Source organism: Nicotiana tomentosiformis, chromosome 6, assembly GCF_000390325.3.
Source record: "Nicotiana tomentosiformis chromosome 6, ASM39032v3, whole genome shotgun sequence".
NCBI classification, from domain to species: Eukaryota; Viridiplantae; Streptophyta; class Magnoliopsida; order Solanales; family Solanaceae; genus Nicotiana; species Nicotiana tomentosiformis.
In genome coordinates, this window is record NC_090817.1 from 111,786,345 (window position 1) to 111,799,150 (window position 12,806).

Consider the following 12,806-nt stretch of genomic DNA (forward strand, 5'->3'; position numbering starts at 1 on the left):
TCTTGAAAATTATGCTCAATTATATTATTATTCCGATATTATATATGCTAGAAACTAATTTTTTATCTTTAAATAAAATTTATTTATTCTATAGGTAAATCCATAATGTTTATTAAAAAGTATTAAAAAAAGAAAAATATAAAAGTTGATAATTTAGAGTGTAAAGTTAGCATTCGACAATCAAAAGTTTGAGAAATCAGGTTGAGTGACATTTTGAGTGCTATAGGCATAATTAATTTTTTTTTTGTTGCAAATAAAAGAAAAATAACTTTACAAGATAATTTTGAATAGTTGAATGACCATTTAAGTAATGGACTCAGTTACCTTATGCATTTTTTGATCCAATGATGTACAACTTTTAAGGATGTTTCTCAACAAAAACAAATAGAGGCGATAATGTCAAATGTTAGATATATATTGCAGCAATTTATTCAACTTTTTTTTTTTGTGACTGGTTAAAATTTCCGCCAAGTAGGCAAATAAGTTACATATTATCTTCATTTAGTCTGTGTATCTTTGTTTTAATATTATTTTTGGAGATGAAAATTTCATACTAAAGTTAGAGAGTATTTTTTCCTAAAATAAAGGCATGTTAACCATGATTAAGACTATTTGGTAGTTAAATTAATCTGGACCATTAATATGTAAACTGTAAAGAGGACAAGTGTCACAAAGCTAAATAGGAACTTGGAGAAATTGAGAGAATAAGAGACGGAGGGGAGTCAAATCCGCTTGTGAGAACTCAAAACAAACCAGAGCCACTGCATTTTTCAATATGAGCACTAAAATATTCTATTAAACAAATTATACATTTCTTGTACGGTTTTATTTTAACGGTACATATTCTCATGTTAGAATTCTAATTAGGAAATCTTTTCTGTATATTTAGCTCCATTCCAACCATTTCATTTTCTCTTTGTTATATTCGTTTGAGTTAGTTTTGATATTTTATTTTCAAAAAATTGCATATGAATCACAACATTACTAAGATGTCTCACTTGTTTATAAAACGATAACAAGGTTTTATCTATATTATATTAAAGGTATGAAGGCCCTTAGCGAAATATCGTTCGTCTTTTTTATCCCTCTAAAAATAAACTTCACACTAGACAAAATAGTCAGTTTATTATTTTCCTACTATTTAGGAAAAAACTTTTAATTAAGTCCCTAATATTAAGAATTGTAATTTAATTATATTAAAAAATAATTATTTAATTAGGACTTTGTAATCAACTAATTTTAGTTATTAGATCTTGTCTTATTTGAAATATGCAGGAGTTGTCGGTTAAAATTTTTACTTTATTAAAAAAAATAAAAAATAAAGAAGCTATAGCCCAGAAAAAAATGTTATACTTGGAAGATAACATAAAAATATAATAATCCTAAGAAACGAAATAAAGAAACACAAGTTATGGATAAACTAATTACTCTGGAGTTTGTGTCACGACCTAAAATTTTCACCTTCAGGATTGTGATGGCGCCTAACATTTCACTTGCTAGGCAAGCCAACGTTAAAATAATCTTAACTGTTTTTAAGCAAATTTAATTAAATAGAAGTCAAATTACTAAAATAAAGTGCGGAAGACCATAAATACCGAATTATCAAAATACATCCCCAAATTTGGTGTCACAAGTGTACGAGCTACTAGGATAATACAAATAAAGGTCTGAATAAAATTCAAACTATTTGAAAGATAATACACAACTGAGATAAAATAGAAAGAGACTTCAGAACTGCGAACGTTGTGCAGTTATACCTCAAGTCTCTACTGAATAGCTGAATCCGAGCACGTCTATGGTACGCTACTGGGACCAACTTCAAAATATGCACAAAAAGTGAAGAGTGTAGTATCAGTACAACCGACCACATGTACTGGTAAGTACCGAGCCTAACCTCGACGAAGTAGTGATGAGGTTATGACAAGACACGTACATAATCAACTTGTACAAGTATATACAAATACAAAGTAACAATAATACAATAAATAACAATTTATCAATTGGGAGGGAACATGCTAAGGGGAATGATATAATAATTTTAGCAGGAGAAGTGTCACTTAGCAGCCAATTAATTCATCAACAATAAAATGAGCAAATGATAATATGAAAGTGGCACGGCGCCATCTTCGTGCTTTTACTCTCAATTGGCACGGCATCACCCTTCGTGCTTTTACGCTCTTTGAAAATAACACGGCATCACCCTTCGTGCTTTTACACTTACAAATGGCACGGCAACACCCTTCGTGCTTTTACACTCACAAATGGCACGACAATACCCTTCGTGCTTTCACACTCTTCCTTACTATGACAATGATATTATGAATAATTAAAATGGCACGACATCACCCTTCGTGCTTTTACACTCTTCCTTACCATGAAAATAATAATATAAATTTGAAAAGAGTATTTAAATGCGGGGATATACACTTATCAATCAATTCAATACCAGAATACCGACTTCACCTTTCAAAATATTCAACAATAATTAAATGAATAATAATTTCACGACTAATGATTAAATAATCAATAATAAACTTAAGCAGGAATATCTTAATTAAATAGATAATTATTCACAATAAACAAATTCCACTCGCATGCTTTGACTCAACCACAACGCATAAGTACTCGTCACCTCATATATACGTTGTACCCGCACATTAAATCATGTAGCAAATAGATAAATAAGTCATACTCCCTCAAGTCAAGGTTAACCAAAACACTTACCTCGCTTGCAACCAAATTCAAGAATCCAATAAACCTTTGCCTCGCATATTCGTGTCTGAAATCTTCAAATTTAGTCATAAACAATTCACTATACTCAATACAAATCGTAAGAATTAATTCCATATGAATTTATTAATTTTTCGGATTAAAATTCAAAATTCATCTCAAAAACCATCAATGGGGCTCACGTCTCGAATCTTGAAAAAACTTACGAAATTCGAACACCCGTTCCGAGACGAGTTCAACCATACAAAAATTATCAAATTCCGATGTCAAATGGACCTTCAAATCTTAATTTTTTATTTTTGAAAAGTTTTACAAAAATTCCAATTTCTTGCATCTAAATCCGAAATAAGTGATGAATATAGACATGGATTTATAAAATATAAATACTTTTGGTTATAGAACACTTACCCAATTCAAAATCGTGAAAAACCCCTTTGGAATCGCCAAAATTCGAGACTTAAAATGTCTAAAAATGAGAAAAATCTCAGACTCTTTGATTTATACACTGCCCAGGCATTTTTGCACATACGGTGCCTGGGCTCGCACCTGCGTATCTGCTTTTGCGGAGGGAGTTTCGCTTCTGCGAACCTCATTTGCCCAGCCTCCGCTTCTACGATGCTTAAGACCGCATCTGTGGTCGCACTTTTGCGCAAAAATGGCCGCACTTGCGAAGACCCCAGCCCAGCCCAATCCCGCATCTGCGATGGAAGGCTCGCTTCTACGAGCTCGCACCTGCAATGGAAACTCCGTAGGTGCGATTACATCAGATGGCAGAAACCTTCAGATTTTCTTTTAAGTCCAAATTCGATCCGTTAACCCTTCGAAACTCACCCGAGGCCCCCGGGACCTCAATCAAATATACCAACGAGTCCTAAAATATAACACGGACTTACTCGGAGTCTCAAATCACATCAAATAACATCAAAATTACATTTCACACCTCAATTCGAACTTTTGAGTTTCAAACTTTTTAATTTACAAAACTTGTGCCGAAACATGTTAAATGAATCCGGAATGACTTCAAATTTGGCATACAAGTCTTAAATGATATAACGAAGCTATTCAAATTTTCGGAATTGAATTCCGACCCCAATATCAAAAATTCAAATCCGTGGTCAAACATTTGGAAATTTTTAGCCTTTAAACTACTAGTTTTTGTTAAATGGTCATAACTTGAGTTAGGGACCTCCAAATTAAATTTCGGGCATACGTCCAAGTCCCAAATTATGATACGGACCTACCGAAACTATCAAAATACTGATCCGGGTTCATTTGCTCAAAATATTGACCAAAGTTAACTCAGTTGAGTTTTAAGGCTCTATTTCACATTGTAATCCATTTTCACATAAAAACTTTTCGAAAAATTATACGGACTACGTACGCAAGTCGAGGAATGATAAATAGTATTTTTTGAGGTCTTAAAACACAAAATTAATTATTAAATTTAAAGATACTTTTTGGGTCATTATAGCTTATAATGATTTAAGAGGAAGAAGAAGATTCATTCTTGAAAACATGAACCCTCAAAAGAACAAAAAAATAATTCATAAAGTATATATTACTTCAGTGACTTTGCCTTTATTAATAAAGTATATTTTTTATGAGTTCTACTTATTCTTCTATCAATTATCTAACAAAAATTTCATAAAAAGGAAAGAAGAAAGAATAAATCTAAGAGGAGAAACAAAGAGACACAATATCAGTAATATTCATTTTATTTTTTTATAAAAAAGTAAAAAAATAGTTGCATAAATCTATAAAAGAGGTTTTCTCGACAGAATTAAGAGGTTGCATAAATCTATAAAAGAGGCGTTCTAGACAGAATTAAGAGGTATTGATGTGCATATTAAAATTCAACGAGATTTATAGTTTTGAAGGATTTCAAAATTGTAGTATTTTTGAGTAATTCTACCTAATGTTTAAAAGTTTGAAATCCACTTATTTTTTACTTATAATTTCAAGATGAATAACTTATGCTTGAAAGAATAAGGATGAGACAGATTAAAATATGTTGGACGTAAGTTGTAATTAATTATTAATGTTTCTTTTCATCTTCTATTATTATTGAATATTATTTAATTATTTTGAGATTTTCTTTATACACTGAATTACTCAATCATTTTGATTTTTTTATTCCCTCTAAATAAGTTCTTCAACAATTAACACTCTATCATATGGACTATTTTTTCTATTTAATATTTAGAATTGTTCATTATTATTAAGTTCTCTTGATTTCTTAGGAAACTTTTTTTGTAAATTGACCAATCCCGGTCATTCAATTGAGTAAGACTAAGAAAATAAAAATAATAGTATTTGCTAGCAATAAGAAGTTTTATTTTGCTCGTCTCCTCTCATGCTCTCAGCTCACGTTAGCTAAACGTGCGCTAGTTGCGTCCGCCATGGGAAGGGAGCGAGGTAGAGGAAGAGGAAGACCAAAAAAAGTTCCTAAAACGCCGATCTCAACAACTGGAAGCTCAATTAGTAACAATTCTAAAGCCGGAGAGGCAATTCAAGGGCAAGGTCATGAGCTAAAAACGCCAGAACATCAAGGATTAGTTATGACTGGAAGTGATGAGATTACTCCCTCGACTAGCTCGGAGGTTAACAGGAAATTGACTCTAAGTACACCAGCTCAAATTGATCAAAGTGAAGCGAGTGTTAATCCTATGGTTGACGGAAACTCCAATGGAATACTAATTAAACTAAACACTAAGGACATGCAGGGGGATCTAGGCAAAGAGGCTATGTTAGATCAAATTGAAGCTACTATGGGAGCTATTGAGCAGGTGGCTCTGGACTCTAAGGTGGTGAATCTTGTAGATCGAAAAACAGAGCCAAAAATATGGACCAAATTGTTTCAGCAAAATCGAGTAGCTACTCATGGAATGGCTCTCGGGTATGTTCCTCCTCAGATTATAGAAGGTCAAACTGTGGTGAAACTAGATTTGAAAGATGTGAAAGAAGCAGAAGAGAGATGGAGTGCTTCGTTGATAGCCTATATTGTAGGTGATAATCCTGGATATAATGCTATGAGGAGGTATATTGCTCAACGTTGGCTTGATGTTGCTGAGCCAGATCTATCTCTTCATGAGGATGGATATTATGTGATAAAATTTCAAAACCTAACTGATATGTATCGAGTGTTTTATGTTGGACCTCACACTATCAGAAATAGACCAATAATCCTCAAGCCATGGTCTCAGATTTTGATCTAAGTAAAGAGTTCCTATCTGATATACCACTGTGGGTGATTTTTCCTAAATTGCCAATGAGCTGCTAGGGTAGTGATGCCTTGAGCAAAATTGCTAGTGCTATTGGGAAACCCCTATTTGCTGATGAGTGCACCACTAACCAAACACGAATTTTCTATGCAAGGATGCTGATTGAAGTGAATGTTACAAAAGCAATGCCTACTTAGATTATGGTGATGGATCCTAGAGGAACGGTATTTCAACAGGACTTGGTGTATGAGTGAAAGCCAGTATACTATGACAAATGCAAACAAAGAAAGTAACATATGAATGGAGGACTAAAGATCCTATCACTAATGCAGCAGGTAATACAGAAAATGTGCAGAAAGAAGCAAGTGGTATAGAGATCTCTAAGAAAGATGGAGTAACTGATAAGCAAAATAGGATTGTCCAGGAGAAAACTCAACACTGTTTACCAGTGGAGACAAGGCAGTCCAATCATAATCAAAGTGAAGGAGGTATAAAGAACAATGGAGCAGCTGCAATAGACAAAGGCAAGAAGCAAGTGTTAGATTTTAGCCTTGAAAATTTTCCTATGCTAACACCTTTGTCTAGTAGAAATGGATCTAAAATTGGAAAAACAGGTCCTAGTGGGAGCTTTACCTTGCCTCATGATAGGGGTGGGGTAACTAAACTCAATCAATGAAGTGGTTACTATGGAATGACAGGGGTATTAATAAGTCGTATAAGAGGAAGGAGCTGAAAAACTACTTGAAGACCAAAAACATCAAATTTGCAGGTATCATTGAAACTAGAGTAAAGGAGCACAAAGCTAAAGGAGTCAGCCACCACATTGACTCTGGCTGGAAGATGCTACACAATTACAATATTGCAGTAAATGGAAGAATATAGGTGATATGGGATACTAGTTACTACTCAGTCAAGTTAATCAAGGCAGAAGCGCAGGTTATCCATTGTGTTGTTAAAGACATCAGGAAGGACAAGGAGTATGCAGTATCAATAGAAAAAAGGAAGCAGTTATGGGAAAACCTGATAGACATAGATCAAATGACATCCATTCCATGGGTGATTGGGAGGATTTTAATATTGTCCTACAATTGCAAGATAGGATGCATGAAAATCCAGGTACTATGGCTGAAACTCAAGACTTCAGCAAGTGTATACAAGACCTAAGACTTAGTGAACTGACTTGGGAAGGTGAGTACTACACATGGTCTAATAAACAAGATGGTTATGACAGGATATAGAGCAGAATTGACAGGATTTTTAGTAATTATGAATGGATGATGCCACGGGGACATATTTCTACTGTATATGAGATGCCTTTCATTTCTGATCATGCACCTATAAGCTTAACTTTCAATGATAACCAAAGAAGCAGGAAAACTTCATTCAAATTATTCAATGTCTGGGCAGACTATGAGAGGTTCTTAACTGATGTTCAGCAAATTTGGCAACAAAGATTTCACAGACAGAAGATCCAAGATGTGTGGATGAAACTCAAAGCATTAAGGCCAGTACTGAGAAAGCTTAATATTGAGGAGTTTAAGTTCATTAGACAGAAGATAGAGATAGCCAGAATTGAACTTGAAAAGGTACAAAGAAGCATTGATGCAAACTGCTCTGTTGAGATGCTGCTGAAGGAAAATGAGCTGGTTCAAAATCTGGAAAAATGGGATATGATTGAAGAAGGAGCTCTGAAACAAAAAGCCAGAGCAAAATGGATACAGCTAGGTGATTCCAATACTAAATATTTCTCAGCTGTCATGAAAGAAAGGAGCCAAAGGAAGCAAATATTAGAGCTGCATTCTATCACTGGTAACAGAATAACTGACTCGGAAAGCATCAAAAGGGAGATAATAGAATTCTATAAGTCACTGATGGGCGCTGCTGCTCAATCACTTCCTGCTATAGATAAAATGGTTTTGCACAAAGGGCCTAAACTTAATCAACAACAAAGGATTGAATTATGTAAAGATGTGACTCCAGAAGAAATTTATGAGGGTATGTAGTGATGTATAGATGCTCATGCACTCTATGACACCCCGATAGTTGGGAACTTCCGCGTTGTGTTTTGGATTTCTCTCCTTATTTATGAGAATTTTTATTGTTAAAGCTGCTTTAATTCAATTTCTGTTAGAAGTATTGAAAATATTTTTGAAATGTCGATTTGCCTAGTACAGCGATAGGTGTCATCACGACAGGTTAGGATTTTGGGTCGTGACAGCACGTCGTAGAAAGTATTATTGATTTATGATAGGAGCGGGCTGCATGCCGCAGCAGATGTTATTGATTACGCCATGATTGACTTATTATAGCGCTTGGGATGAAGGAGCCCCTCTAGATTCTGTACACACCCCAGTGAGCGCAGGTACCTACTGAGTGCGAGTGCCGAGTGCGAGTGCGAGTGCCGAGTGTCTGGGAGGATTGACTGACTTTGAGGACTGGGTGACTGTGAGGATATGAGCGATTGGGAGGACTGAGTGCATTGATTCACCGAGAGTATGCATATGGTTTCATCACTGCATTGTATTACAGTTGGCATGCATACATTGACATGTAGGCATAGAGATGTACTTTTCTCATGCCATTTGATAATGAAATATCTTCCCTGTTGTTGGAAGTTTTTAGGAAAAATCACAGTTTTCAAACTTACTCATATTTTTGGTGTTTTCGGTGAAAGATTTAGAATTTACTGTTATACTTGGAAAGTATGCCTATTTTCAGTAACTTTGAACGAGCTGGGCATCATATCTTTGAGTTATTTCTTGTACCATATTATTTATATTGATGTAAACTGTTGCTGGTTATTGGAGTTGGACTCTAACACTTGTCCCAACTCTTTACTACTTTCAACCTAAGGTTAGTTTTGTTACCTATTGAGTACATGGGGTCAGTTGTACTCATACTACAATTCTGCACCTTGCGTGCAAATGTTGGATGTTGATGTTGTTGTTATGGCGGGAGCTAGATTTGAAGATGTACCTGCATTCCGGTTACAACTTCCTCTTGTCCTTGGTAGCTTTAAAATTTTAATCTGTTCATGTATATTTCAAACATATGATGTATTTACTTCATACCAGCTTTGTAAACTCTAAATCTTAGAAGCTCATGATTTGTACTACCTGTCCTTGAGAACTTTTGTATAATAGTTCAGTATATTATCATTTCTCCTCTTAATTAATCTCATTAAAATGGATAATTGTTAATTGGCTTACCTAGCGGGTTGGGTTAGGTACCATCACGACTAGTCGAATTTTGGGTCGTGACAAACAACAACTGATTTAAATAAAAGGAATTTGGGAGATTTTGGATTACTTAACAGATCAAGGTGTATTTTTAAAAGTTTACTGATTGTAGGGGTAAATTTGGCCTGATAGTATAATGGTATGGGGTAAATTTGGCCCCACAATATAACGGAGGTTAAACATAGATAATATATGAAAGTAGAGGGGTATATTTGGCCCTTTTCCCTTTCTTAAATGAGAAGGGAGCATTACGACCATTTTTACCGACGGATTCTCTTTGTAGGTGTTTGGACATAAAAATTATAATTTTTAAAAAAAAGTCATATTTGGAGTTAAGTTAAAAAATAGTATTTGGAGCTTGAAATCATGTTTGGATGTGCATTTCACTTGAAAATTATGCTGCAGTTTTGTGAGTGGAAAAAAATGTTTTTCTATAAATTTTGAAAAAGTTGTCAAACACTTTTGGATTTTTGAAAAACTCATAAGACAACCACGTTTTTTCTAAAAAAAATCGAGAAAAAGAAAAAAAAAATCTATGGACAAACAGGTCCAAATTTGTGATTGTGTGATTGAGGTTAGATGTGTATTTATTGCCAATGTGTTTTTCAGTGACAATTAGCATTTGCTTGAAAATAAAAGTACGAAAATTATATTCGTGGTAAAAGCTAGGAGTGTACATAGGTCTGGTTGGTTCAGATTTTATAATTACCAAACCAAATAAATGGTGTCCGGTTTTTAAATCTTTAAGCCAAGCCAAACCAACAAAGTCGAATTTATCAATCTCGATTTTCTCGGATTTTTTGGGTTTTCCGGATTTTTAATTTCTTTTCCGGTAAAGTCTTCATAACATAAAATCTGTAACTTGTGCTCCAAATTATTTCTTAAGTCCTAGTAAGATACAACTATATAATGTATTTTTCAAGAAAATAATACAATAATATGAGATAAGTCATAGCATTATACTAAAATATTCAATAACAAAGATAATAAAATTGCATAAAGCACATATTGCTAATTAATAAGCCATAGTGAAAATTAACATAATCTAAAAATACTATATAGGTCATGCTAAAATAAGTATAGCTAATAAGTACTACAATATTATTTACATTACTAATCACTAAAGAAAAAGATAAAATAAGTTATGCATTTTCATTATAAACTAATATAAAACTGAAAAATAGATATCCAACACTATTGGCATTCCTAGTGTTGAAGTGAATTTCTTTTGTTAGTTTTAGTATTGATTTGAACTTTGTTTGAGTTATTACATTTATGGGCTATAAAATTTATTTGTCATTCAAGAATGTTAAGTCCAAACTTGAAATAATACGTTAAAAGATAAAACTGTGAAAAAGTTTAAGAAATATTTATAAATTACATTACAATAAATATTTATATGTATAAAATATTTGTAAAAATTATATAAATATACTATCGGGTTGGTTTAGCTTCGGTTTGACTTTTCTTAGTTAAGACCAAACCATACCAATTATGGTCGGGTTATTTTTTCAATACCAAACCACAATCAGATTTATTTTTTTTGTAGAATAATACCAAGTAGCCACTCTAAAGGGCTGCTATTTAGAAATTAGTCAATGCGTCCTGAATTTCAGCTTTTCAATTTAATTTTTTAGGACGAAAATGTCCTAAGTTATCCCGAAGTTGAAAGTTTTAGTTTAAAATTTCAGAACAAAATAAGTATTGGCTAATCCCTAAATAGCATCCCTAAAATGGCTATCTGTTCACTTACCCCTTTTTTCACTCGGATTATTGGTTTCTTTTTACACACCTAGTAAAAGCACATCGTACAGCCACTGTCTTTTAGTTAACATTTTCAAATTATACTTACATATTGCGATATAAATAGTGATAGAAGTTAATGAGATAACTTTCTCTTCGTGACAAAATTAATAAGGAAATTAGTGACGGGTTTTTTTAAATTAGTGGCAAATTCTTCACGTTGCTTATGTTCCTGAAATTCGCCCCTATTCTCTTAATTAGCTCCGACAGTATTATATAGAAGCTTATTATCGTTTTTTGAACAAATGAATCATTTTAGTAATGTTGTGATTTTTATGTGACTTTTTGAAAATAAAGTATCAAAACTAAACGAAACGAACATAACGAAAAGAAACAAAATGATCGGAATGTAGTTGAATTGACATAAAATATTTCTTCATTATGATTCTAACATGAGAACATGTACAATTAGTGTAATGATCCGACCGGTCGTTTTGAGTTCTAGCGCGTCGTTCAGCGGTTTGAGACCTTGAGTAGTTTCACTTCAGGTATTATGACTTGTACGTGTGGTCGGAGTTGAATTTCGGGAAGTTCGGAGTTGATTTGGAATGAAAAGTTTAATTTCAGAAGCTTTATGTTGGAAAAATTAACTAAGGTTTAACTTTTGAGCAAAAGACCTCGGAATAGGGATTTGCAGGTCCCAATAGGTTGTATGATGATTTCGTAGTTGAGCGTATATTCGGGTTGGGTATCGGACCACCCGGGAGCATTTCAGCGCCTATTATGAAAGGTTGGCATTTTGAAAGTTTAAGGAATTCTTAAGTTTGATTTGAAATGAATTTTGGTGTTATTGATGTCCTTCGGAGTTATGGGTATTGGAATATGTTCGTATCGTGATTTGTGACTTGCACGTAAAGTTTGGCACCATTCCGAGATGTTTGAGTGTAATTCGGATGTGTTCGGCGAAGTTTGAAGGTTGGAAAGTTGAAAGAAAGGTTTTGGCCATCGATTTGTAATTTTGATGTTGTTTGACGTGATTCGAGGTTTCGACTAAGTTCGTATCGTGTTGCGGGATGTGTTGGTATGTTTGGACAGGGTCCCGAGGCCTCGGGTGCGAATCGGATAGGAAACGGATCGAGTTTGGACTTGGAAGAACTGCTTAAGCTTAAGGCTTGTGGAGCGATCGCGCCTGCGAGGTTATGGCAGCAGGTGCGAGACCGCAGAAGCGGCCCAAGGATCGCAGAAGCGTTAGGGAGTGAAGGTGGATAGATTCACATGTGCAAGGAATTTGCCGCACCTGCGGGCTCGCAGATACGGGCGGAGAAACGCAGAAGCAGAAGTGGTCTGGGGCTGGTTGATTGCAGGTGCGGTCATGGGCGCGCAGGTGCGGAGTAGTGCTTGAGCTGGGGAGTCCGCATGTGCGGAGGTTTTCCGCAGAAGCGGATGCGCACCTGCGGTTGGATGGCCGCAGAAGCGGAAAAAGCTAGCCTTGGGGGAAGCTGCATGTGCGAGGAAGCTTCTGCAGAAGCGGCTACTGTTCTGCAGATGCGAAAATGTCGCTGGGCAGAGGACTTGGTTTTATACGGGATTTGACCCATTTTCTTTCATTTTCACTTGGTTGGGGCGATTTTTATCAAGCAACACAAGGTAAGTGATTTTCGCCTATTACAAGTTAAATACATGGTTTATATATGGATTTAAACATGAAAATTAGTAGAAATTTGGAATTTTGATAGAAAACCTAGAATTTGGTATTTTGGATTTTGACCACGAAATTGGACATGGAATTGGGAGTAAATCATATATTTGAGTTCGTAGTGTTATGGGTAGAGTTTATTTTCGTAAATTTTCGGAATCCGGACACGTGGGTTCG

General features: G+C 34.6%; 1 protein-coding gene across 1 annotated transcript; it reads left to right on the forward strand.

Annotated features, from left to right (window-relative positions):
• Nucleotides 1–6,961: 6,961 nt before the first annotated feature.
• LOC138894586 (uncharacterized) lies at nucleotides 6,962–7,954 on the forward strand. Its single transcript, XM_070179291.1, has 2 exons — nucleotides 6,962–7,139; nucleotides 7,359–7,954. The coding sequence occupies exons 1-2, from the start codon at nucleotides 6,962–6,964 to the stop codon at nucleotides 7,952–7,954; spliced, it is 774 nt and encodes a 257-aa protein (XP_070035392.1).
• The last annotated feature ends 4,852 nt before the right edge of the window (nucleotides 7,955–12,806 follow it).